General features: G+C 43.1%; 1 protein-coding gene across 1 annotated transcript in view; it reads right to left on the bottom strand.

Annotated features, from left to right (window-relative positions):
- Positions 1 to 4,698: 4,698 nt before the first annotated feature.
- ANK3 (ankyrin 3, node of Ranvier (ankyrin G)) overlaps positions 4,699 to 24,543 on the bottom strand; it is a gene marked incomplete at its 5' end in the record, with an annotated part of 150,173 nt that continues 130,328 nt past the window's right edge. Inside the window, 6 exons of the mRNA XM_010190949.1 lie at positions 4,699 to 6,093; positions 9,225 to 9,314; positions 11,126 to 11,185; positions 11,306 to 11,389; positions 19,589 to 19,687; positions 23,399 to 23,774. Of these exons, the coding sequence (XP_010189251.1) occupies positions 9,249 to 9,314; positions 11,126 to 11,185; positions 11,306 to 11,389; positions 19,589 to 19,687; positions 23,399 to 23,774 (685 nt within the window). The remainder of the gene's footprint in view (positions 6,094 to 9,224; positions 9,315 to 11,125; positions 11,186 to 11,305; positions 11,390 to 19,588; positions 19,688 to 23,398; positions 23,775 to 24,543) is intronic.

Below are 24,543 nucleotides of genomic sequence, written 5' to 3'. Positions count from 1 at the left end.
GCAGCTTTCACCCTGCCGCCTCGCCGCCCCTTTCTGCCGGGGTTGCATCAGAGGTCTTGCTCCCAGCCAGCTTGCTGGTTTTCATAACAATAAATTATAACTTGGCACTTTTGTAGCACTCTCCAGTTCAAAGCCGTGCTGAAACATTATCTAATTAATTCGCACAACAGCCCTGGAAGGCAAGAAAGGGAGGGAGTGGGCTGAGGTGCTTGCCCAATGACAAACACTGAGTCAGTGGGGGAGTGGGAGGAAATCTCAAGGGCCCTTGATGTTTCGATCTGAGACGGCATCCTTCTTCTCATAACACCATTTCAGTCATTTAAAAAATAGCACCGGCATATTTAATTACAATTACAGCCAACTACTCCAAATTAATAGATTAAAAAGGGAGAGAAAATTTTAGGCTAATTAGCAACCCCCCCCCAAAAAAAAAATCATATGCTTTGCACACCTGTAAGATGTTAACTGAACTAATTAAAAACTACAAATATGCGGTATAAACACAATTAGCAAAAACCCCTTTTAAAGGCTTACAGAGGCTGCCCTACACCAGGGTTTTGCCTGGCTGCAAGGGGCTGTGTTCCCCACGGCAGGTGGGGGTCACCAAGCCACCATGACCAGCTTGTCACCACCACAGCACCTACAGCACGAGGGCCCCATCCTCCTTGCCCGAGTATCTTTTGATTCTACAAAAAATAAACGCAAAACTATAAAGGGGGCGAGGGGAAGTGTTGGTCCAAATGAATCTCAAAATGTCACTGGCACTGTAATAATAGCAGAGAAAGTACTCAGTCAAGAAGCAGCAATAAAAAAAAGAAGGAATTTATTCAGAGAAACTATCATTGCTGGAAGTAATGAGCAATTAGAAACAGTATTTCATAAACTCACATCAACAGTAGAAATATTTGTATAAAATACATTGCTGGCATGAAGTGTTAGAGGAAGTACGGTCAGTGATTTAATGTAATCCTTAATATAATTCCAGAGGTCCATTAATCAGCTGGAAGACTTTCTATAACAATACAATTTTATTAAAATATTCAGTAGTTATAGACCGAAGAGAAAAAGACCAACTGAAGCTAATTAACCCCAGGAAAAACTCTGTAGAGTACTCAGAGTATCCGACTGAAATAGAGGTGGGTGGGGGGGAATAAAGGAAAGACAAAGTCACATTAAAATGCAATTAATGGAAAATACTGCTAGGAAAATAAACTGAAGCAGTGTTAAAAAAAAAAAGTGACCTGGATACAAGAGAATATTCAAAGGGGAAAACGGAGTGCATATGTGGAGATTTTGCCATTGTGGAAGGGTCATTTAAGGGAAGAAACCTTGATTTGAAAGACATTTGTAAGAGCAGAACCCCCTCCTCCCTTCTCTAATATCGTGGATTAAGGTGTCTATTGATGCAGGATAAAACATGTTTTCTAACAAGCAATTCAGACAAAAACAATGCCACAGTGCTTTGCTTTTCTGAGCAACAATTATTTAATCAGGAGCCTGTACTAGAAAAGAAATGTCTCTGCAGGACAGAGTATCCGAGTATGAAAACGTGCTGCATGGTAGCAACCCAGCAGCTAACGCACCTTCAGCTCGTGGGCTTTGCTTTTGTATCCTTCTTTTCTCAGGGAATTCTTTTTCTGTGTTCATACTGGATTGGTCCTGTTCTGGCTGTGCTGTAACGATATCCAGCCTCTGGAAGCTTTCCGAGGAAGCTGGTGAACAGGGAATCGCTGTGTGGTGCTGTTTTATAGCCCAAATGGCTCTCAGTAATTGAACATTAGGGTGATGGGAAAAATACCAATAAAACTTTATTATAAATCTCTGCCTTCCTCCAGGATTTAGGGTCAAACACATAAAGCTATGCACAATTAGTATACTGTTTTTAACATCAGCAGTTATGAAGAATGTGGCACATATATAGATTTTTCTTGAGCAGTTCATTTTTCTGTCCTTCACGGACCTTTGTCTCTCCCAGTAGTGGACTGTTCTTTATATCAAGCCCTTTGTAGAAGGCTGGGTCTAACTTTCCCATCTTTCCCCTCCCTGCCCTAGGGTCTGTGGCTCCATCGGAAAACTGCTGCGCTTTCAATGAAGCAAAAAATATTTTCCTCCTCACTATCACCATGTTTTTCTTCCCTCTCTCACTCCAGGGAGCTGAGCCAGGAGCTCTTCTTCCTACAGCCCCGGTTTGGTGGAATGTGCCCTGCAAACAGAGGTCCTGTCTGCATCCACCCAGCACCTGCTTTCCTCCAGGTCTGATGTCATTGTATAGGTTACGGGATAAAAATGGCCACTGGTGGACTTCAGTGCGTTTAGCCAAATTTTACTGACTCGATTGAGCCCAGAGGAGCCCCAGTTATGAACTCATTCCATAGGGGGAATGGAGAGGTTTTGGGGGGCGCGTGCCCCACACGCCAGGCGACAGCAGCCCTAGGTAGAGCCTGTCTCGATTTCCTGCACAGTGCATACTACAGACAAAGCCTGTGCTAAGCAGCCCTCCAAGAAATTAGCATTAATTAGCAGGGGGCTGCAATCCTGCAAGCGATTGCCATTTATCCCACTAATGTCAGCTCTGCACTATGCGAGCTCTTAGAATTTCTGATATTAAAACTATTACCAGCAACAAATAAAATGCAATTGATATTCTTTGAGATATGGAAAAAGTACAGTAGGATATTCTGCAGTATTATTAGGTGGTGCTGAATCAGATATCAAAGGATGAGAAGAACAGCATGTTTAGCAATCAAGTTTATTTTAATAGATGCAATAAAAGTCCCATGACTTACAATTTTGCCTCTAAGGGGAATGTTCTCACTGGAGAAAACATGAAAAAAATACAAAAGCGCACATTAGAGGTAGAGCCCTCACTCACTCCAGGGCTGCCTGTGCTGTTTGCTAGCACTGGCAGGATTCCCATTTTCCTCCTCAAATGGCCGTTTATGCTTCAACCTCATCTTTCCCAAAGATCCTGAGCTACTGTTGGAATCGATACACTCAGAGCAAAACAAACCAGCACCCTGGAGATCCCGTTTGTGCAACATTTAATAGAAACCTTGCAAATTTAACTACGGAGTTCCCACTCCAAGCTTCGTCACCTCCATTTTATCAAAGCTTCACAGGAGGCAGCAAGTGGTGACATGGCCTGTCTGAATGGCTGGAGCTGGAGGGAGGACTGGGACCTGCCAGTGGTGGGGGATGGCCCTGCCTGGGCACGTACAGCACTGGCCCAGCTGGCCCAAGCGGCATGTTGCCACTTTTGCAGCCTCCTTGGCCACTGAGCACTGCTCATGGCTGGGCCTTGCTGCAAAAGCATCCTCGGGAGCCCCGAGGTGAGCCAGCAGCTGCTCTTGGCTGCTGTCACAGTCAAAATCAGCTCTCCGAGCTTGACGGTGCCACATAAATCACCACCAGTGGCAGATGAGTCAAACAAAACGCTGCCTTTTGGATGCTGTTACCAAGAAGTGAAGTGAGGCTTTTCTACAGCGCTGCTCCTATCTTGCTGCTGGTGGGTCACCACAGTCTTTGCTTTCAACTGTAAAATCGCAATATAATATTAAATACATACATCTATGCACCATTTACTGACAGCATTCTTTTCCATTCAGCTGATCTGGGTACTCCTGAGTGGGAGGGGGACATCTGGATAGCAAGATCTCCAGGAATGCGATCACTAAAGACCTGCAGTAAGATGTGTTTGTTCTCCAGGGGCCTAAGTGGCATTTGCCCTTCAGACTCTAGCATAAGGACCTGAACCATCAGCATTGTACCGGTGCTATCCTGACCTAGGTAAAAAGCCTGCACTGCAACAAAGGCTGGATGCTAAAATGGTGAAAAACACTTCATTTACTGCAGCTGGCAGCCCTAAAAAATCAGAAACACTGACAAACCAACCTGTTATGCTCTCCTGAAGCCAAGTGCTCTTTACCACAGTCAGAAGAGCTTTGCTGACTGACTTCAGGTGAGTCAGCAGATAACAAGCAGCAGACTGAGCTGGATCTGTAGCAGTGGTGCTTCCTCAGGTGCCAAGCTAGGGGAAAACACTTCTTCATGTTGCCTTGAAAGCCAGGTAAAACTGAACTCTGAGTAATAGAAATGATTTATTGTAACCAAGCAGAAGCCTGTAGTCCAAGGCAGTAAGCATATACTGATGCTGCCTATAAAACTTCGGTTTGGCCACGTTTTGCATATAATTATATAGTGGCCCATCACCCATAATATACAGGAAGTGCATGCAATATACAGGAGATGTACACTTTATTTACATCATCTGCAGTGGGTTGGTTATTGGTCTGACTGATACATGCTGGGGAGAAAACTGCTTTCAGAAGCGTTTTTCCTGGTTCTTGATGGGGTGAAAGAAATGAAAGGAGGCCCAGTGTGAACACATGTTGGAGAAGAGGCCGCACATTCCCCTGTGCACAGGTCCTCCTTCCACACCTGAGCGATCTCCCACGTCCCTGGGAGGTGGGTTTCCTTAGTTTTGCTGAGGAAGTGCTGGTGGCTGCGTTCTCCTGCCGTTCTCCCTCCCAGGGGACAGACTGCCAAGCGATGGGCTGGCACTCTGGGAAGACAAGGAGATGGCTCAGACAAAAGAAACCCAGACGGAAGGCAGCAAAGAGCCAAGGGTGGTTGACAGCTGGCCTTGCGAGGCCACACATCTATAGGGTACAAGAACACTGCCAAATACACATTATCCAAGAGTTTTAACACAATTTATTTTATGCTTAAATAATCAACTAGATCATCCAGTGTTTGTTGTTTTCATACATATGTAATTAGAGCTATTATCAATGAATGCTGTTTCCATATGAATATAATCAACAAATTAAAGTCTTCCACCAAAACCCAAATAAAAATGCCCTTTAAAACACAGCAGCCTTAACAACCTAATATTACACTGCTAGGATGATTACAGATGATTGGCTTACTGAAAGATTCTACATCTTATAGCCAGTACACAATACAGTAATAATTTTACAGCGTGCTGCCAGTCTATTAGCTAATAATTTCTCTTCAGTTCATTTAAAAATATCCCAAACTTGTGCTCCTTAGAGCACCAACCCACTTCTAAAGCTGCAAGCATTACCCCCGTTATAAAGCAAGAACAGATAGCACCCCCCTCCCCATAATGCAACTACTGTATATGTTATGGGTTTTAGGTAATTTCATTGAAAAATTGGCAACAGCAACAAATATTAGATGAAGGGCTTTGTGTTTACAGATAAAATCTTATTTTTCATGTTGCGGTATAGTGTTTGCAAAACTGGAAAAGATTTAATCAAAATAAGGTGAAACACATGCATCAAAATATTAGTACTCTGAAGAAAAATTTTCACAGAACTACAGAATTCCTCATTTTGGGAATCATTTAAATTTGCAGCAGATTTTAAAGATTTTTTTAAAATCAAGCTAGCGTTTTTGCATATACAAACATTATAATTGCTAATATACAAGAATCTGTGAAGATACACCCAGAATATCCCTGTAGGTGCAACCATTTGAGACACCTAGCCTGCTCAATGCATCTGCAATATTCTGTTTGTGATCGAAAAGGCAGTGCCTTATCAACATTTATTCTATTTTGTTAGAATTTATACAGTGTTATTTATTTACAGCAAAACTATTGATGTTTAAAAAAGAAACAAATAGTGTTTTATACCCTGACAGTTTGGGTCCAAGAAAAATAAGGCGAGCTGTTGTGGATTTTAGTAATTTTAGTGTCTTTCAATGGTTTAACCATTTTGTCTTCGTGCATCCCCTCTGGCCACAGGAATTTATTTCTTTTGAGATGACGTCAAACTGCTTGAAAGAAGCTGTTAACAGCATGGCATCTTGTATATACACTGCATTGGTAACTGCGCACCCTCCCATCCTGTGAATGAACGTGAATTTCCATGCTCTGTAAATTGGCTCATGCTAAATTAATTTTTTTTGTTTGCTTTTTTTGTTTGTTTTTGTTTTTGCATAAAAACCATGCGGTTAATGTGTGGAAGCAGCAAACACACACACACTTTTATAGGTGAATGTTTAATTCCTGTTGATTTTTCTTCCGTGAGTGTCCCTCTAGAATACTGGCAGTAAAAGCACACAGTCCTATGGAGAGAAAAGACAGACAGTACAAATCATTTCAGAGTACCTCATTAGAATCAATTTTGTGCCTTTCCCCGACTAAATGGAAAAGTTCTAATTGGCCTTATGGAATTCCGTGATAGGATAAATCACACGCTTTCCAGGTAGGCAACGACGTTAGCTGAGCTCCCAGCATGCAGGGAAATGCAGCCGCAGATGTCCACGTTGCTCATGAAGTGATTTACAAGTATGTTCACAACATGCTGCACTTCATCACCCCAGACAAAGTACCAGCTCAGATCTGATGATGGCAAGGAACAGGTACGCTCCATAACAGGAGAAACAGCGTCATCTCCAGAATGAGAGCACTGCTTCTTTTACAGCACATTTTTGTTTATTGTTCGCAAGCACCCCCACAGAGGTCTAAAACCTGCACTCCTTGCATATCCACCTCTGCCAGCCGCTCAGCGAACGTGACGGGGAGAGCCAGGAATGCAGAGCCCAGCCTTTATGAGGCTTGGCGAAGGACAAAATGAGGAAGAAAAGCCACCCCATCCACCTCCCACCGGGCTCGCCCAAGTGGCACTGAGGACACAGAAGGTCCAGCTCCTGCTCTCTCGCCCATCCAAAACCAGTCATGCAGCCATGCAGGTTTGCTACATCTGCTGTACAACAGCGATGCCTTGCAGCGATGAGGCAGGAAGCAGAAAAACAGACCAGTGAACGGGACCTGGAGGACCTGTGGTCCCCGGCACCTGAGCGCAGGGAAGACTACTTGGGAGCACGGCTCGTGCAGCGCCTGCAGGATCCAGGCTGGCATGGACATGCTTGTTTACTAACCAGGTCACAGGTCCACGCGCATTCCCCAGGAGTGCCCGCGCTCTCCTTCTGTGCTAAAGCAATCTGTCCTTGCCCACATCTATGGCTGTCATAAATCTATCCCGCTGTTAAGAGCTGCCTATGCACACTGCAGCAGTCATGCCGGCTCACACAGTGCCGTCCTGCAGGGTTGCATGCAAAAGTACTTGGCTTTTTCTTTCAACCTGTATTTCACAATGGGTTTATTTGCAATTGTGACAAAGACATTTTTTACAGCAAAATTTAGCTAACGTTGTGATTTTTTCAAACATTCAAAGAAAAAGCAAAAATTTTGTCTTCCAAACAAGATGTTTTTTTATTATCTGACTTAAAAAACCAATCTGGTTTTCTATCAGAATTCCCTGTCTGTGCACATACATATGCTTCTGCATTTAAATAATATATTTTCAATAGATTCTTGACTGGGCTCACAATTACTTAATGCACATTTGGTCATGCTTACCATATCAAAATTTGGATCACAGAGATTCATCTTATGGGACAAAGTTACCCCTGAGCAAACACTTGTTATCTAAGGAAGACTCTCTCTTAGTTCCTCATGGGCTTTAGCACAGAAGGGTTGCCTACTGGAGATCACAGGAGAAATGCATCAGCAGTCATGGGTGCAAATCCAGTTCTGAAGAACTCAGACTCTGGCTTTCTGAAGGTCAGAATGTTTCATATGTTAGGCAAGGTCTGCCTTATTAATGCCATTTTATTTTAAAATGAAATGCTTCTCCCTTATCCCCATTGTGTGTTGCATCACGCTTGTATGCTGGCAGGCTCTTTATCTGCACTGCTTACAGGGTTCAATGCCCCATCTTGCCTTCAGTGCCTTCAGATTCACAAATTTCAACTGGTTTCCCCCTGCAGATTGACAGTGGAGAAGCACAGGAGCCAACTTGGGACACAGTTTCATACAAGCAGTGCCACCCCTTTGGCTTGCTTTCCTCCCATATCCTCCATGAAGGTCAAAGACGTGCCAATAGAATCACCTCCCTTTTAAAAACATTAAATGTTTTATGAGTATGTTGAGCAGCAAGCCACGTGAAGCAGTATTATTCTATTAGCGCATGTGGGAGGACTCTCAATAAAAGCAGCAACTCAGTGGTCGTGCTAGGTGGACCCAAGTAGATGCTTACCAGATGCTGAAAGCAGGCAAGTCGCCTCACAGTGCTCGCTCCTTAGGGCTTGATCCTGTAAATCCCCCAGCTAGATCCCACACACCGAGTGCTGCTGGTCTCAAATGGCACTACTCACATGCACAGAAAGCCTGTACAGCCAGGTGGCTTTAGGGGAAACCTTACACTACAGCAGCTGGAAGGGACTGTGACTCTCTCTTCTGAGACTCTGCTCCTCTCCTTTACCTCCACATCACTATCCTGTATGTTTTCCAGCTCTTGTTTATCCTGTTCATAGATCCTACAACCAATCCTATACTAGATGTATAGGAAAAGGATAACACATAGACTTGCACTTCATAAACTCTTCCTCTGCCCAATCCCTGAAACCCACCAAAGCTAAGAAAAGTTCTGAATAGAAAAAAGACAGGAACGTGGTAAACATACACCCTTGAAGCCATGACTGACTGACCACTATTGATTGACACAGACTGGCTGCTCCCATATTTACAGGCACATTTGCTGTGTGATTATAGCTGCGTGATTGAGACAAAGCAGCCTCTGGCTTCATGGGTGCTCCAGCACACTGCTATGGAGCCACTGCACGGGTGTCTTAGTCTGTACTTCTGGTTTTACTTTGGGAAGCTTTTATACTATCAGCTGCTGTTTTGTTAAATTGTTAAGACTGGATCAACAAAATTCACAAGAAACAGTTGGTAAAGATTATTTGTTGACAAATACTAAGACACTACACTGGCTCTTACAAGGACTTTGACTTGTGTAACTCCCTCAGATCACATGCCCAACAGTGGAAGAAGCCTCTCACTCCCAGTAGATTTACATGTGTGCAGCTCCTTCACTATTTGTGCTTAAATCGACTTCTACGAGTAGAAAGTGCTGTGGATTACAGACACTGCACTTTGTAAAACTCCCCAAAATCTCATGCATGCCTCAGTATTGCTTTGTTTTACATTCCAAGAAGTAAAGTTCACTTTCTATACATGAACTCATTTTCTGCTTACAAGATCAAGGGCCATCCATTCAGCTTTGCAGCTTGAAAGCAATGTCAAGGCAGCAGAAGGCAAGCCATTACGCAGCTCAGGTGCTAGCCCCCGTGCTGCGCAGCGCTGTGCTCGCAAAAGGCTTTAGCAATGGTAGAAAATGGATCACACTGACCGTTCAGTGGTCGGCTTTCAGCTTTCATGAGTAACTTTTCTTCTCCACGTGTCTGACTTCTTTCTTTGTCTTAACCTTATAAGCTTCTCCCTGTTTTAAAGGAAAAGTACAAACATTAACATGGTCTGCAGAGAGTGCTCGCAATTATAAACCTACTTCCAAAACAGGCTCCACATTTTTCTGTAACAGGATAAGCAAAAAGCAATTAAGTCACATTAATGCTTCGTTTCGAAAATACACACAATCTACTTATCCACTCTGCAGAGCTGCAAAAGCACAGGCCTGAAATATCATCTTCAAGTAAAAAAACATAGGTCTACAATTTCAGCAGGACTCCTGGGCTGCAGTGCCCGACTGGCAGCCCTCAGGAGAGCCCCTGCCATCAACTGCAGCTGGATTCAGTGCCACTGTTAAGGAAAATCACCTTTCACAACTGGCCTCCCGGCTCAGCCAGGACTGGCGGACATTTCCAACAGCATAGGCCATGGCTGCTGTTATGATGTTTCAAAACATCTGTGCTTTAAAGTGAGTGGGTTAGTAATGGGATAAAGGGAGGAAGAAGAAAGCCAGCAAAAACCACCACCAAAGCAGCGCAGAAGTAAAACCAATGACAGTGACAAGCAGTGCAGGTTTCAGTGTCTTTAAAATAGCAAACCCCAAAATAAAGCTCATCTTTGCTCATTAAAAGTAGCTCAATAATAATCTAAAAATAAATACTCCAGTAATCACAAGCCTCATTCACATCAGAGAAAGGCATCTGTTTGTGTGTGGTTATCGGCAGAATTTACCCCTCAGGTGATCTGCATTGATGTATTTGTAACTATTTGTAGTTTCTGACTAAACTAATCTGGTGCAACAAACTGAAAACGTTTCCCCTTTGCTGGGTAGGATTTATTTTTTTCCCTGATAAAGAACTATGAAAGAGGCGATGGAAATAAGTTTGGTTCAACTCTCCTATTTCTGTGATGCCCACTTCCCTTTTTTTTTGATTTCAAATACCAGCAGATAAAGAGTATTTGTTTCTGAACCTGTTTTCACTCAGACAAAAATTCCATTAGCCCCAATGACAACTTTACTGGAGCAGAGATCTCCCAGGGCCATTTGCTGGGCAACAAGGCATCAGCTCCCCTGAAGCCATTTGTCTCCAGAGGTGCTGTCTGTTCCACCGAGGCCTCCTCGGGACAGAGGACAGCTCGAGGCACAGCCTGCCCGTGCCTGCCCATACTCCCAGAGCCTCCTTCAAGAGGGGCTGGGGCACAACAGGCCTGCCCTTCCCCCTGCCCTCCCTTCTTTTAGTGGTGTTGAAGCTAGGCACAGTCCAGCTCTGCAGAAAGGTTTCCAATTTTAACTGCCAGGGACAAAATCCTGTCTTGGTTCTTGCTTGTACAGGATACCATTGCTCAAGTATGTTCGCATTCCCCTGAATCCTGCAAACCCTCAGTCACTAGCACAGCGGTATTATGCAGGTCAGTGAGAGGCTGCTGGGAACCAGACTGCAGCTTATACCTTTGGTGAAAAAGCAACACACTACACCTACAGGTGTAAGGCACAAATTCTGTAAGGGCTTAACCAAACCCACAGGCACAGCTCGTCTCAATGGCCCAAAACAGGCCCCAAACCTATGGTTTAAGCCCACCATCTGTTATACAGAAACAGACCTTAACGCTTCTGTGCTGACAGAATTCAGCCTGGTCCCCTTGACACAGCCCCCTCAGCACACACAGCACAAAGAGACCCCTGCCCCCTCACCCAAACACACAACTTGTCAATAACCACAAGCACCGCACTTTGCCAAGGCTTCTTGTTAAATGCAAACCTCCAGCCCTTTAGCAGCACTTTCTAGCAGTCACCACAACCCTCTGTGTCTACTGTTATTTCCTGGTAGTCCCCGTTTCCATTACCATTTCACCAACTTTCCTCTCATGGGGGATAACAACGCGTCTTACTACCTTCCGGGTGATCTGTGGGAAGCAATACATGAAAAGTATCGATTTTTTTTCCTAGATTCTACAGGGAGAAAGTATGTTAAAAGAAGTTACTTGAATGCAAAGACTCAGAGCAGTGATGTAATTCATGATTACTTTTCTCGTGATGACGTTGCCTTCTTCGTCGGTAAACTGTTCCTCTGTTACAGATTCACCAGGAATGTTTTTTGCTTCCTGACCCTAAAGAACGTGTTATAAGATTAGCAATAGAGCCTATATTCTGCCAAACCCACACATATTTCCACACCAATCCAAGCAACAAGCACATGCTAGCTTCAACTTTATGTAACAGTTTGATTTATGTCACACAAATAGTATGAAAGCCTTGCTCATTTAACATGCCAATACCTGTGCTTTTATTCTACAGAATGTGTCCTTAAAGCCTGTAGTGAGCTTCTAGCTTATTGCTCTTATTAACTAATTCATGACATGAAGCTCTCTGGGCAACAAATCATCTTGCGGTCAGCCTGAGTCCTATGAGATGGAGGCACAAATTCATGACGATATAATCTCTTATCAGACATCTATTAGCTTTTCACAGCTTCTCAGTGCCCAGGACACACAGAAACATGGTCTAACACCCCCCCCCCCCCCAAAAAAAAAAGGTAGGGGAAATTCAGGATTTAAAAAACCAGCTCTGCCTATAGTTTGCTAAGCACAAGATCTTAAACACATGCAGAAAAGACAAGACTTCTCAGCATTTACAAAACGGGGAAAGATGTCTTACGTGGCACTTCTCCTGGCACAGTAACGCCTGCCAAGGAGCCCCGGCAGCCTGGTGCATGACTTACTGAGATCAGCAGCACTCCAGCCATCGCTTCTTGCAGCACCAGCAATTTATAGGACCAGCATAAATAAATGCAAAAGCAGTTTCCTAACGGCTATGCTAGTGACCTGATACCACTACAAGAATTACTGTTCAAATCATAAATAAATGTCATTTCTTTAAAGTCTAAAGCTACCTGGCAGTCATGAACTTATGTTCCAGAAGGACTTTGACAATTTTACCTCATGATGTCATGTTTCCAAACCTGGGTGCTGAAGCAAGCACTGCTTCAAAAATATCCATCGTCTCTGGTTTGGGTTTTTTCACATAAATAAACAAAATATAATCATAATGTAGCTGGCCTACATAAGAAAAATTTCCACATGGAGATGAATAATACTTTAAACAAATAAACAAAAAAATCCTTAAAACTTTTCTTCTGCCCTCAACCCACTACAGAAAAAATGGCAACTAGAGGGAGGAACCAGAAAGAAACACCATATAAAGCATGTCATATTAATATGAACAACAAAATAACATTTGAAATTACATTATTAGAGCTCAACATCAAGCTTTCATAGTGCTTCCATGTACTAAGCAACACAGGGCAAATACAATTCCTATTTACCGTCCTCTACATAGTTTTCTACATCAGGTCCTGGCACTGCTCTATAATGAACAAATATGGTGAAGCCATGTTTATTTTTTTGAATTCTTTTCTCTACAAACACAACTTTTTTCAATATGTACATTATAATACTATGCTATTTCTAAGCTCTAAACCAAATGAACTTTTCCTTTTGTTTACAAGCCATTTGCAGTCTTTTCTACAGCCAAGCTTTTCCATTCTGCTGGCATTAGAGGGACTGCAGCAGGCAGAAGCCGCAGGTCAACATTTGCCATTATTAAGTGCAGAAGTTTTGCTTATTTCATATTGAAAGTTCTATCAAAATCATAACTTGTTAAGTAATGAAATAGTTTTTGACATTTTACATGTCTCCTTCCCCATGCTTTTACAGGCTAGATATAAAATGAACTTGTTGAATTTGGATGCTTCAGGAAGCAGCACTTGAGAGAAGGGCAGGCTCTACAGCCAGATAGACACCACTGTGTAGGGATGTAAGGGTGAGGTCCTGCATCTGTGATACACCTGGAGCTGAAGGAACCTAGCTGAGGCCCTCAGGCCTGGGAACGGTGGCATCCCTACAAGAAGCACAGCAGAACAAGCAGCTGCTGAAGCCTTCAGATGGAGCCCAGGCTGGGCCCATACAATTCATTCCCCAGAAGGACTCTGCTGAGGGTTCACGAGAAGGAGAAATTACATGACAGCCTAAGCACCCACGTCAGGCTGTGAGCAGGAGGAGGGAAGTAAGAGGCTGGCCCCCTCGGTGTGCAGGGCCCCAACAATGCAGCCTGCTCCTTCCTTTCTCATGAGCGAGATAGCAGAAGCAAGAACAGCCTGGGGACTGCTGCTGTGGGAGGGGAGCAATGTCTGCATAGGAACTGAAACTTGTGGGTTTTCCTAGCCACAATGAAGGTGGGAGGAGAGGGGGAGGGAATACTGATTTTGGAGACTTAATACTTTAATCAGAAGCATAGCAGATGGAGAACTAGCTGCACAGTTTCTTTCCTGGCCTCCCACCTGTGGGCTCAGAGAATCCCCAGTGGGGTCCCATGCAGTGCCCTAAGGGACAGGGGGGAGCCTTGGCCCAGATGTCCCTCCCACCCCATGGAGCACAGACAGATGGAGAGGTACCGTCTCTTGAATAGGATTCTTCAAAGCCACTATAATAAAAAGCATAAAAACCAGAAATAAAACAACATGGCCAGTAGCAAGGTCACCAGACTACCTGACACACCAATACTGCATGTGTGTACTGGCCCTCTGACTCCTTACTGTCGCTGTGAGCAAGGTTATTCCTTAATATAGGTTAATGAGAATCACTGTGTTCAACTTTAAAATGAAAAATGTATTGATGCACCGAAAGAAAGCCCTTGGAAGAAAATGCAGTTTTAAACGTATGGTGAATCTTGGTTTTTAATTAGCTACATGCTCCTTTAAGCACACTTTTAAGATAAATGCTCTAAATACTCAGCAGTCAGCACACACGAATTCCAGCTTTCACAATTCTCTTGCTGGTGGGTAGTTAAACAAATTGCAGGAGAGCTCACAATTGGCAGGGGGTAGATCTGATTTACTGACATTCCTAATCCTATGCAGTTATAAAGATGGATGTTTGCTAGGGAAAAAAAAACCCTTACCCACTGGCAGTTTTACTTGTCAGATCTCAAACCAGCTTTGGGTTAGAATGGCACATTAGATGACCCTGTCAACAAAAGCTGTTTTAAAACATGAAGCTGGCGCATCTGCATCACAGCTAAAGAACAAAACTCTTTCTGCTGCATCATACTTATGTGGGCTTCACTTTACCCTTGACCAGTTGAAATCACTGTCACAATACCAAGAGCTTTAGAAAGGCAGGGAGAAAAACTAATACTGTGATTACTGGAAGCTCGGTTATATCCCTGGGACTAAACCATACAAAGGCTGCAGCCTGCAAGCCTCAGCCCCAGAACATGCCAGGAAGCTTTGCAAAGCAGAGTGCTTTAATGTCACCCTGTTTGTTGCAGTGTAGTCCTGCCAAAACCAGCTGGTATCCTCTCTCTGCTGCTCTCCAGGGCAGGAGAAGCAAAGAGCAGCTTCCTCGAAGTCTTCTGCCAGCTTCAGTGATTTTCTTAAAGGTTATTTGCAGATTATGGGTGTTCCCAGGGACCTCCAGATAAATGGAGTTATACAGTCAGTGCTGCGGTATTGTGCCAAAGTTCACTGCAGATTTGTCAGAGTTCTGTTTTTCTTTCATGTTTGTTTTGCTACTAGAGGGATAATAGTCCCTTTTATTCTTCCTATATATCTAGTGTTGTTTTAAGAGTGGAGAAAAAAGGTGCAGCTGGATGTCTCTTACCCAGACGGATAAAAAGGAATTTAAAAGCAGACGGAAATAAGCAAGATGGAAAGATCCTAAATATTTAATTTCGCCAAAGACCAGGGGCAATGCTGCAATGGGAACAGGAGCTGTACAGAACGCTCAGACCTCTTCCCTTACTGGCCTAAGCCACCAGCAAGGCATAATCCTTTCAGTCTAAAGATCACATTCTTGTAATGCATAAACAGCAGCTGCGCCTCAGTGTCCTTGGGGTCTTCAAGCCTCTGTGGCAGTGGCAGCAGAAACAAACATCTTTCATTAAGGACATTTTCACTAGCGAGTTCTGCCTACTCAGGGAGACCTTGTTAATCAGATGCCATGACTGCCTGCGCCTGTGCTGTGTCTGTACTTGCTTGTTTGCAGATTTATTGCTAAAGCCATGGGGGGTGGAGGGATGACATCCCTAACAAACCAACAGGCAAGCCAAGGAGACCCAAAAGGAAACAGTGCTGCACATGGGGCAGAGTGTAGTACAGTACTGGGAGCTGGGTCACAGGTCTGTTGATTGTTGCATGATGAAGAGCACGATGAGCAGATCTTATAACAGCACTTATAGCCTGTGTTGTAGTTCACCTCTGTGTAATCTTCCAGGGGCTGGCAGCTCTGACCCTGCTAGTCCCTCCTGGGGCAAGAAGGGGTAAGGGCACTGACGGAGCAGAGCAATTTTGCAGCTCTCCCAGCTTGGGAGGGACTGCAGCTGAGAGGCTGCGCCCAGCTGAATACACAAATGGAAATGCCTCCCATGTGCCTCACGTGGGGCACAAGCTCTTCTCACCTACAGGATGGCCACATTTTCACTTTCCATAAATAAGTTTCCTCTGAATAATAAGATCATGAAAGCTGCTGGCTCTAGTTTTGACTGTATGCTGCTCAGGCTCCTGTGCCACTCCTCCAGTGCAGGCCGAACCAAAGCTGCCACAATCGGTAATGAGCGGTTTCGTGGGCAAAATGCATGAAAAGAGACAAATAAATCTTTAATAAAAATTGGCAAGAAACAACAAAAGTGCAAGATACAAAGTGACATCAGATTTGAACAACCCCCGCTTAGAAGTCTACTTTATTTTCCATTACAAATTTCTACCATAAACCTTTTGGCAAGAATGTTACTAAACAGTTTTTGCCAAAAATTTGTACCCATGAAAGATTTAACAACCCCTGAAAAAGCATGAAAAATTAGACACTGATTTCTGTCATGACTGAATAAAAGGAGCTTTGGATCAGGCTCTGAATGTACACATTGTGGCAGGACTCTTATTTTTCCCTAAATTGCTCGCATTCCTGCGCTACCATAAAACCCTATTTCTTTTGCAATGCTCTGTCCCATCAATCCATCATGTGAACACAAGAGGGGAAAGGAAGCAAAACTGAAAACATCTGCACTACCTTGAGGTTAGAATACAATCCTATTACATGTGGAAATGGGCATCAGTCCTTGCTTGTCTGGTTTTATGGGCTCAGCCCTCTGAAGTGCTAAATCCCATGGGAATGTGCTCGAGAGTGCTGAACAGTTGACAGGACTCAGGTCTCGGACTGCTGGGAAAATACCTCCGGGGGAGAGAAAAGCCCTTCTCCATATTTGCCCAGGATAGAGAACTAAGGTAGCAGTTAAACAGAAATAACAGTGTTAGCGGTAACACAGAACAGCACTTAAAGAAAAAACAAGTTGGAAAAGAAGAACAAAGGTAATGAAGCAATTCAGCCCTGACAGTAGCCGTGGAGGCACATAGCAAAGACTTCTTTCCAAAGGACTCAATTTATCCTCAAGGTTTTGGTGTTACCAAACTTCACCCCTGCAGGCTACATGAGTACCTCTGTTGCTTTTAATGCAACAAACAGGCAGTAATGAATATACACTATGGTAAAACAGCGCAGCTCCCCTGTGCAGCCTCCAAGTGCACCGTTGTCCCTTCCCTGCTGCTGCTGGTGGTACAAGCTGGCAGAGCTGGTCCATGGCACAGCACTGCTACCCATTTATAAATCCTGTGGCCCAGGTTTTCCAGATGCTCAAACCATTTTATTTATTCCAGAGAATGCAATCACAACAAAGATTTCTAGGGCTGACTCCTGAGCAACCATAAAGACTGCATAGGATAAGTAGTTCCCTAGTCCAGGCATGACTGCAGAAAAGCAGGAGGCATTTCATTGTCAGTGTGTGGCAGCCTTGCTGCCTTGAGGACAGGAGAGCCAGACAGAAAATGCCCCTGCTTCCTACTCTGCATTGCCCATTAACAACTATTTGTCTAGTCAGGAGTGTCAGAAAACACAGGAATAGAAGGAGAGCCCAATTCTCCTCTTGCTACTGCTCCGTGCAAGTGATGTCAGCCCTGCCAGTGCAAACCTCAGAGAGGGGCAGTGGGGCTGTGGGACACAGCACCCACTTGTCGTGCACTCGGACATGGGCAGGCAAAAGCCTGCTGCTCCCAGCCACTGCTCGGAGCCCTGCGGCAGAAACACGGGAGTTATTTTTACTCTGCAGGCTGAGAGTGTTGCTCCGTGCCCCTGAGCACTACATCCTGAGACCTCTTCCCTGAACAAGGAGCTGTTGCTTGGCTTGTGCATGCTCTCACAGTGGTTGCAGCTCACCCACACTGAACCTCTGCTTCCCAGGAATTAAAGTCCAGATCACTACCAATGTTAAAGTTAGATTCTTTCATCCCATACCACCATTTCAGGAATTTTATGTGATCAAAATGTACCTACTGCCACCGTTTAATGAACTTTATATGATCAAAACATAGCTATTGAAATGGTTGTTTCTACTGTCAACCTCTTTCTCTAAAAGGCCTGATGATTGCTACTTTGAAAATTTTTCTCGTTCTAAGCTTGTCTTGAGATGCAGAGTGGGGGATAAAAAGAAGCTATAAATCATCAGAAAATGACAGGAGTATCACATGCATTTTCTAATGAAGAGACAGGTACAGCTCCAACCCAGTTCAGATCAGACACGTTCCCAAAAGAGTGGGTTCAGCCGCCTCCACTACCGGGCACACCCTCCTGACTGCATCTGCGCTAGCCATGGATTACACCACTATATGGACTGCTCTGTTAAAAGTTCAGCCCCAAATTTCACCACTACATTTAAAAGCAATTTTCTATGCCTTTCTGTAAACACAGTGGATGCACTAGGAAAGCAAGTAAAGGCTGCCTTTTACATACTTTCCCTTTTCTACTCTGACATTTCCTGACTCCAAACAAGTGGACGCTAAAATAGTTCAAACATAAATTGGGTGGAGGACCTCAACCACAGGCCAACTGTGCAGCCTTTAAAACTTTCAGCACATGGATACTTTATGTCTTACCAGAAACACTCTTGTGGCATTCAAGGGTCTGTAATTGCCCACAGGTTGCCTGCCCCATTTGAGAACAGAAACCACATTCCTATTTCTGACCAGTCATGTCTTGTCTGCAGAGGGAATTACTGATGCAGGGTTATACACCCTTATAACCCAGGGCCTTTCAGGGAAGGCAGCATGTTCTGCCTGTAAAGACGAGGTATTGGGCAAAATATTCACTTCTACTGAGCTCATTTTTGCAATTCATGCCTTATCCCAAATGGAAGCACAACCAGTATGCCGAAGAAATTCAGGGTGAAGACAATCAGAAATGCCATCCTGCCTCTTGGAAAGCATCTGCACCTTGGATAGACCAGGAGCTGTGCAGAGCAGCTTATCTGCCATTCACATTACATAAAAGGTGCAGTGCCTGTATGCATATTCTTCTCTACAAGCATGTAAATGGTAACAATATACATGTCTGCAACCACTGTGTCACGAATCACTCCTAAAGCAACAATTACATCTCAGGCAAACTCGGCTAGTGCTGTAGTAGCATGATTTTCTAATAAGAATTTAATAAATCCTGTAAGTTACTGAGAGATTAACATAATGGTTTCCAATGCAGAATTATTTTCTTATGCTATATGCTGCAGGTAAATAATGCCATACTATATGACCATACATTAAAAAATGAGTGCAAATGCAATTATTTGTATGACTATACCATCGTTATCAGTATACAAAGTATATTGTGCTGCAAATAAAGGCCATCTGTAAATAAATACACTAAATAAAGCCTACTGAAGGCAATGCAAAGATTCTTACTAACTTTGGTAGGTTTTAAATTGGGATCACCTGCTGTTTTGAGGTGGTTTTCCAGAGCACATTAAGCACTTAGGACCACCAGTTTCAACCAGAGTACACAGCTCACACGCTCCTATATCCCATTCATGTACTTTCCTGCAGTTTTTAAAACTGTAATTTAGATTTTTTTTTTAAGAAAATTGGGAAAAAAAACCACAAAAAAAATTGTCACCCATATCAGTCTGCAATCCATTTTGCTCTACATCAGACCAACACACTGCATCTAGCTGCAGTCTTTAAGATGCCATGCAAAACAGTGGCAGTGAAGAACACAACATGTCATGCAGCACAGTTATTTTCCAGCAGAAGACAATCGGAAACTTCTGGGTTAAACAAGGATCGGCCACCTACTACTGGGTTATAAATACATACTGGCAATGGAAAGCACACTACCAGAGGCACTCCAGTATGCCAAAACTGGCATCCTGACACAGCAGTCCAAACCCATGTCCATGCCAATGTCGCCTCAGGAATGCAAATCACAAAATACCTTCAGAATCAACCGCCGGCGATAAACTCTTGTTGTAATTCTCTGCTCCTCACCTGAGCTTGAATCACTCTCAATCTCACTGTCGCTGTCACTACATTCCTAATAAATGCAATTTTAGTACATTTGGACAGCACATTTGCAAGACAGAACATGCTGATCAGGACTAGGAGAAGAAAACACAGGTTATCATGGACAGTGTTTTTCGCGTTTCTATTATGTACATAGTGACTCGCAGCTTTGCTTTTAAAGTGTATGGTGGGAGGAGGCCTTTTTGCTCCTTGGCATGCTGTAGCTTGATAAGTATGCCAGGTATGGAATATCTCAGCAGCTCTTAAGTCTTAAAAAATGGTATTTGGAATGCAACTGACCTGCAGAGTTTCTCAATCTTACACAGCTGTTCAAAATTTTGTGTACAAAAAACCCCAACTTGTCAAAACTTTTTGCTTTTTTCTCCTCAAAAACTTAATGTTTCAAGCAAAGTGTCTGGATTCATAAGGTATAGGAAGTGAATTCCCTTGTAAAGAAAGAAGACAGTCACACAGAAAGATTCAGTGGAGCACGCCCACAAAGAAGATTATAAATAAGCATTTTGAAGAACTTCTCGATGTAAATGGCTTTCCTGCTCAGTATTTATTTAAGTAGCAAAACTGCAGCGTGAAGTACAATTCTGCATTTTTCTCAAAAGGGAACTGGTAGACCTCAGGTGAGGGCAAGAGGGAACAGCCCAATGCTGGTCTCATCTTGGTGCTGGGAGGCACCACAGCCGCATGCAGGCACCTACTCCATCCTGTCACCCTCTGACAGCACCGATGTTTTCCCCTCTGAAACCCAAGGAGCTCTTTGTCTTTGGCACTGAGCAGCTCTGTGTGCACATGCATTGCAGAGGACTTCACTCCTACGTGTGTGACAGACACAGTGCAGAGGCCCTTCTCACACGAAGGGTGGCTGAACCAACTTTTTTCTAAATAGATTAATTTGAAAATTTTCTCTACAATTACTCAATGACAGCCCAGAACTGATTTTAAAGCCATGAATAGCGGAGATTGCTAAATGCATTTCTGTTTCTCTATTTGAATCTGGCCCAAGACATCCCAAACAAGAAGCATTTCTCAGAAATGACGTGCAAAATAATAGTAGGCACAGGGGGGTGGAGGTTAAAAAGGACTATAAAACAAAAAGCTTTTAGGGCAGGATGATAGTATTCATCTGTGTGTAAAGCCTCCTGCTGTCCTCTGACAGTAGCCAAATATATATACAAAAAAATTATAATCCAACCCTATCCTGAAGAAGTAAAAAGCAGCAGAGGATTCCCAGAGGACACAAATGTTTTGGAAGAAGAGTTATTATGAATAAAGAGCTTCAAGTGGTTTATTTGTGATGGAATTCTGACACTGAGGGTCACCTTGACCATGCAGTGGGCATCACCCAGCAACTGTGCTGCGCTCTTCTCACTTGAAAAGATAACTGGAATCTGATGCTTGAGCATTCACAGAGAATTATATGGCTTACACTGTCACTGCACTGCGTTTGTAAGCTTTTGGGCATTTATGTGGACTTGGGATGAGGCCAACAATTTGTTTCATCCACGTCACCAGGCAGCAGCCCAATATCAATCATCTGAGTTTATCTCTTATGGCAAACTGTGTGCCAAAAGACTGATGCAGCCCTCACCCTGCAGGTGGATGACTTGCTTCCTAGCTCTTTCCCAATGGGCCATACAAAAAAATCTCTTACTTTGGAAAGTCATTTTATTTTATCCCCTCTTTCCTTCCAGTTTGGGAAGTAATTTTATTTTGTTCGCCCTTTCTTTCCACAGAAATAAATCTGTTTCTTCCACACTTTTCTCTTTATGGAGCACTTCTGAAGAAACCTTGGAGAAAGACTGCAGTTGAAATTTTCTTTCTGCTTTCATGACAGCACATGAAGTGTCTCACCACGACCTGGACTGTGTTAGTAATTAAACAACTGACTTCAAATTAGATTAAATTGGAAGATATTCTTGAAGAAATACTGACAAGATATTAGAAGCAGTTCTCATCGACACTCTAACAAACACTAGTTTGCTACCCATTCAGGATTTGTGAGAGACTCATGTTTAGAAATCACATTATTTTCTGATACCAGTTTATTCAAAGATTATGTCTATAAAAAGAGTTGTTATTTAGAAGATAAGATTATCATCCTTTACCAATAAAGCAAAAGCAGTGCAAAAAGCACACATAAGAAAAGCACATGCTTATTCTTCCCAATCCAGATGGGACATCCAAACGTAAAGAGAACACAGAAGTGGATGACAACAGATCTTACTGACGGGAATCCAGAGGGAGAAGCACAGCACTGCTGCACAACTCCAGAACGTTACTGTGTGCATCTGTGTTTTTCCCTGTGTTTAAACTGAGCAGAGTATCAGCCTGAGGCCTGCCCCAAAGCCTACCATCACTAAAGGAACTCTGCCATCTGCCTGTGACTGCCTTTGCAGAAGGCTCTTATACTTTTTAAGTATTTCAGTAACTAGTGAACATTAGGAAAGAACTTCACTGCTTCAACTGTGTCACGAACTAATAACAAGGTAATAACAATCATATGCTGCGTAACTGCTCAGACTGGTTACGCTGCCATCTAACAAAAGAACTCTAGGTCGTATAATCAAAAGAATAGTTTAAAATTAACTAATTTAAACCTGAATGATTTATTGCAGCATACCACAGCCAACACTTTTATGGTGCTACAATAAAAATAAAAAGCTCTATCATATAGAAGCAATTCTACTGAAATACCTCACTTCCAGAAGTTATCACCTCCTCCTGTGTCACACCCAGGAAAAGACAATCCCAGCAGAGAGAGTAATGTAGAAGAAACTGTAATTCCCTTTTTCCAGCCTGGTTCCCTGCTGGCCCTGTGGCAATCCTTTTGCTGCTGGGGTGTGAGGTGCATGCAGCTACAGGGCTAGAAGCCATTCTTGGAATCAACTTTACTTTTAAGCTTCTGGGAAATAAATACAAGCAACTGAAAGAGCTATTGAAATCTCCATCATCATTAAACAATTTAAAACTGAGGTTCTGCAGTTAAGGATGTGCAAGCTGGGCAAGGTAGAAATGAAGGGGAGCGCCTCAGCAGTATTTTAGGAAGAAAGAACCACCACCTGGAAAAATGCTTTACACATTTGGAAATCTTTTGATTCCTCTTGGCTGGATGCACTTTAGATTTGGGATGAATGAGGCCATGAAACAAAGAACATAAGGAGGAGGTTAAATATAACTCAAAATTTATTTTCCTGCAAATTAACAGAGTAAAAAAAAAAAAGCAGGGATTGTTAGGGACAAGGAGTAAGACACGGACTGAAGAGTCCCTGTATCTCTTTTCTCATTCAACATCACAAAAAGAGGGGAAACCAGTAGCATTGCCTTAAGTGGAAACAGATGGAGGGCAGCTGAGCTGTTTGGCACTGTTTGCACAGGTGGTCTGTCAGGACAGGAAAGGGGCCTGTTCCCCAGCAATGCGGGACGGTGGTCCCAGAAGCTGCTCCAACCTCTTCCAGGGCTCGGGGCCGCTCAGGCGGAGGATTATGCAGCCCTGCTTGGCTCCTCTACCTGCCCTAACTCTACCTCATTCTATTCACACCACAGAATCTAAATTTCCACTAACTTCCATTTTTCTGAATTTAGCTGTAAATAGAAAAGACATAAAGAAGGATTAAAAAAACCCACCCTGTCACAAACAACATCACAAGCCTTACAAAAAATTATGTCAAGCAATATGTCAAGCAACAGGGACTCCTCACACAGTTAATAATTACAGGACATACCGTACCTTCTGTTCAGACATCACTGCTCCCTCCTCCTCTTGGATGCTTGTTCTTGGCTTGCCATCCTCAGTACTCCAGCTCATCTTCTTCACACTGACAGGCACAGATGTTTTGTGGCCTTCTGTTGTTGGCTTGCTAGTGTCTTCCAAAGATTTCTGATATGCTGTTGATGATAACGTTTGCTCATCAGTACCAACTGAAATTTGGGACTTCGTTTTCAGGGCTTCTTTGTCACTCTGTTTTCCCACATCATTTAAAGATTCCTGGATGTAGGACTTAGTTTTTGTGTCTGCTGTGGATTCGGATAGGCTTCCATTTGTTTCCGGCTTCCCTGATTCTCCTTTGACATATGAGGTAACAGAATCTCTACATTGCTCCGAGCTACAAGAAAAAAAGAATAGACAGCCATTCAGTGTTTAAACCACACACAGAAGGGCAAAGCACCGAGCCTTCATTCTTAGCATATGCGTTTCAGACAGAGAAAGGTAAAAATTTAAACTCAGCTTGCAAACATCAGTGTATTTAACAGTGTCTTCTGCATCATGGTATCTTTTCAGAAGCAGTAAGAACATGGTGAACACAGGAAACAAGGCCAAACGTTTTATGTTAATCCACTTCCCCTTGGGGGAAGAAAAATACACAGAACCTACCATTTTCCATGTATAATCACAAGATAAATCCCTGAGGCACTAATTCTTTAACCAAGGAGGTGATGAAAGTATCTGTTACTGTGCAATTACTAGTAATGACCAAATAATTAATGTTATTTTTTCCCTCAGATTACAGCATCTGTACTGCTATGCCTTTTTAAAAATATTGGCATCTGAAAATAAATCCTTAGACAGCGCAGAGTTTCAATAACACACAAAGCTGAAGGCAAGAAAGGTTACTACAAGATAGAAAGCTGACCAACATTTTGCCTTATATCACCTGTGGACAGGTTTAACCTGCACTTCTGACGCATGGTTTTCTTCTCTTCTTATTTTTGCTTGCTTTCAGATAAGCACTAAGACTGTACACATGAAAATACTATAGCTATTTGCTGGCAAAACTCTTATAAGACAGCAAATTGAATTAATCTAGTTAGAAATGGGTATGTTACAGTCTAGAGGTAAAAGGGCTGCCTTAAGAAACAATTTGTTTTACAAAT

The sequence above is a fragment of the Mesitornis unicolor genome, unplaced genomic scaffold, assembly GCF_000695765.1.
Source record: "Mesitornis unicolor isolate BGI_N332 unplaced genomic scaffold, ASM69576v1 scaffold2318, whole genome shotgun sequence".
NCBI lineage: Eukaryota > Metazoa > Chordata > Aves > Mesitornithiformes > Mesitornithidae > Mesitornis > Mesitornis unicolor.
The sequence above is the reverse complement of the archived record's forward strand: the minus strand, read 5'-3'. Positions and strand labels throughout refer to the sequence as shown.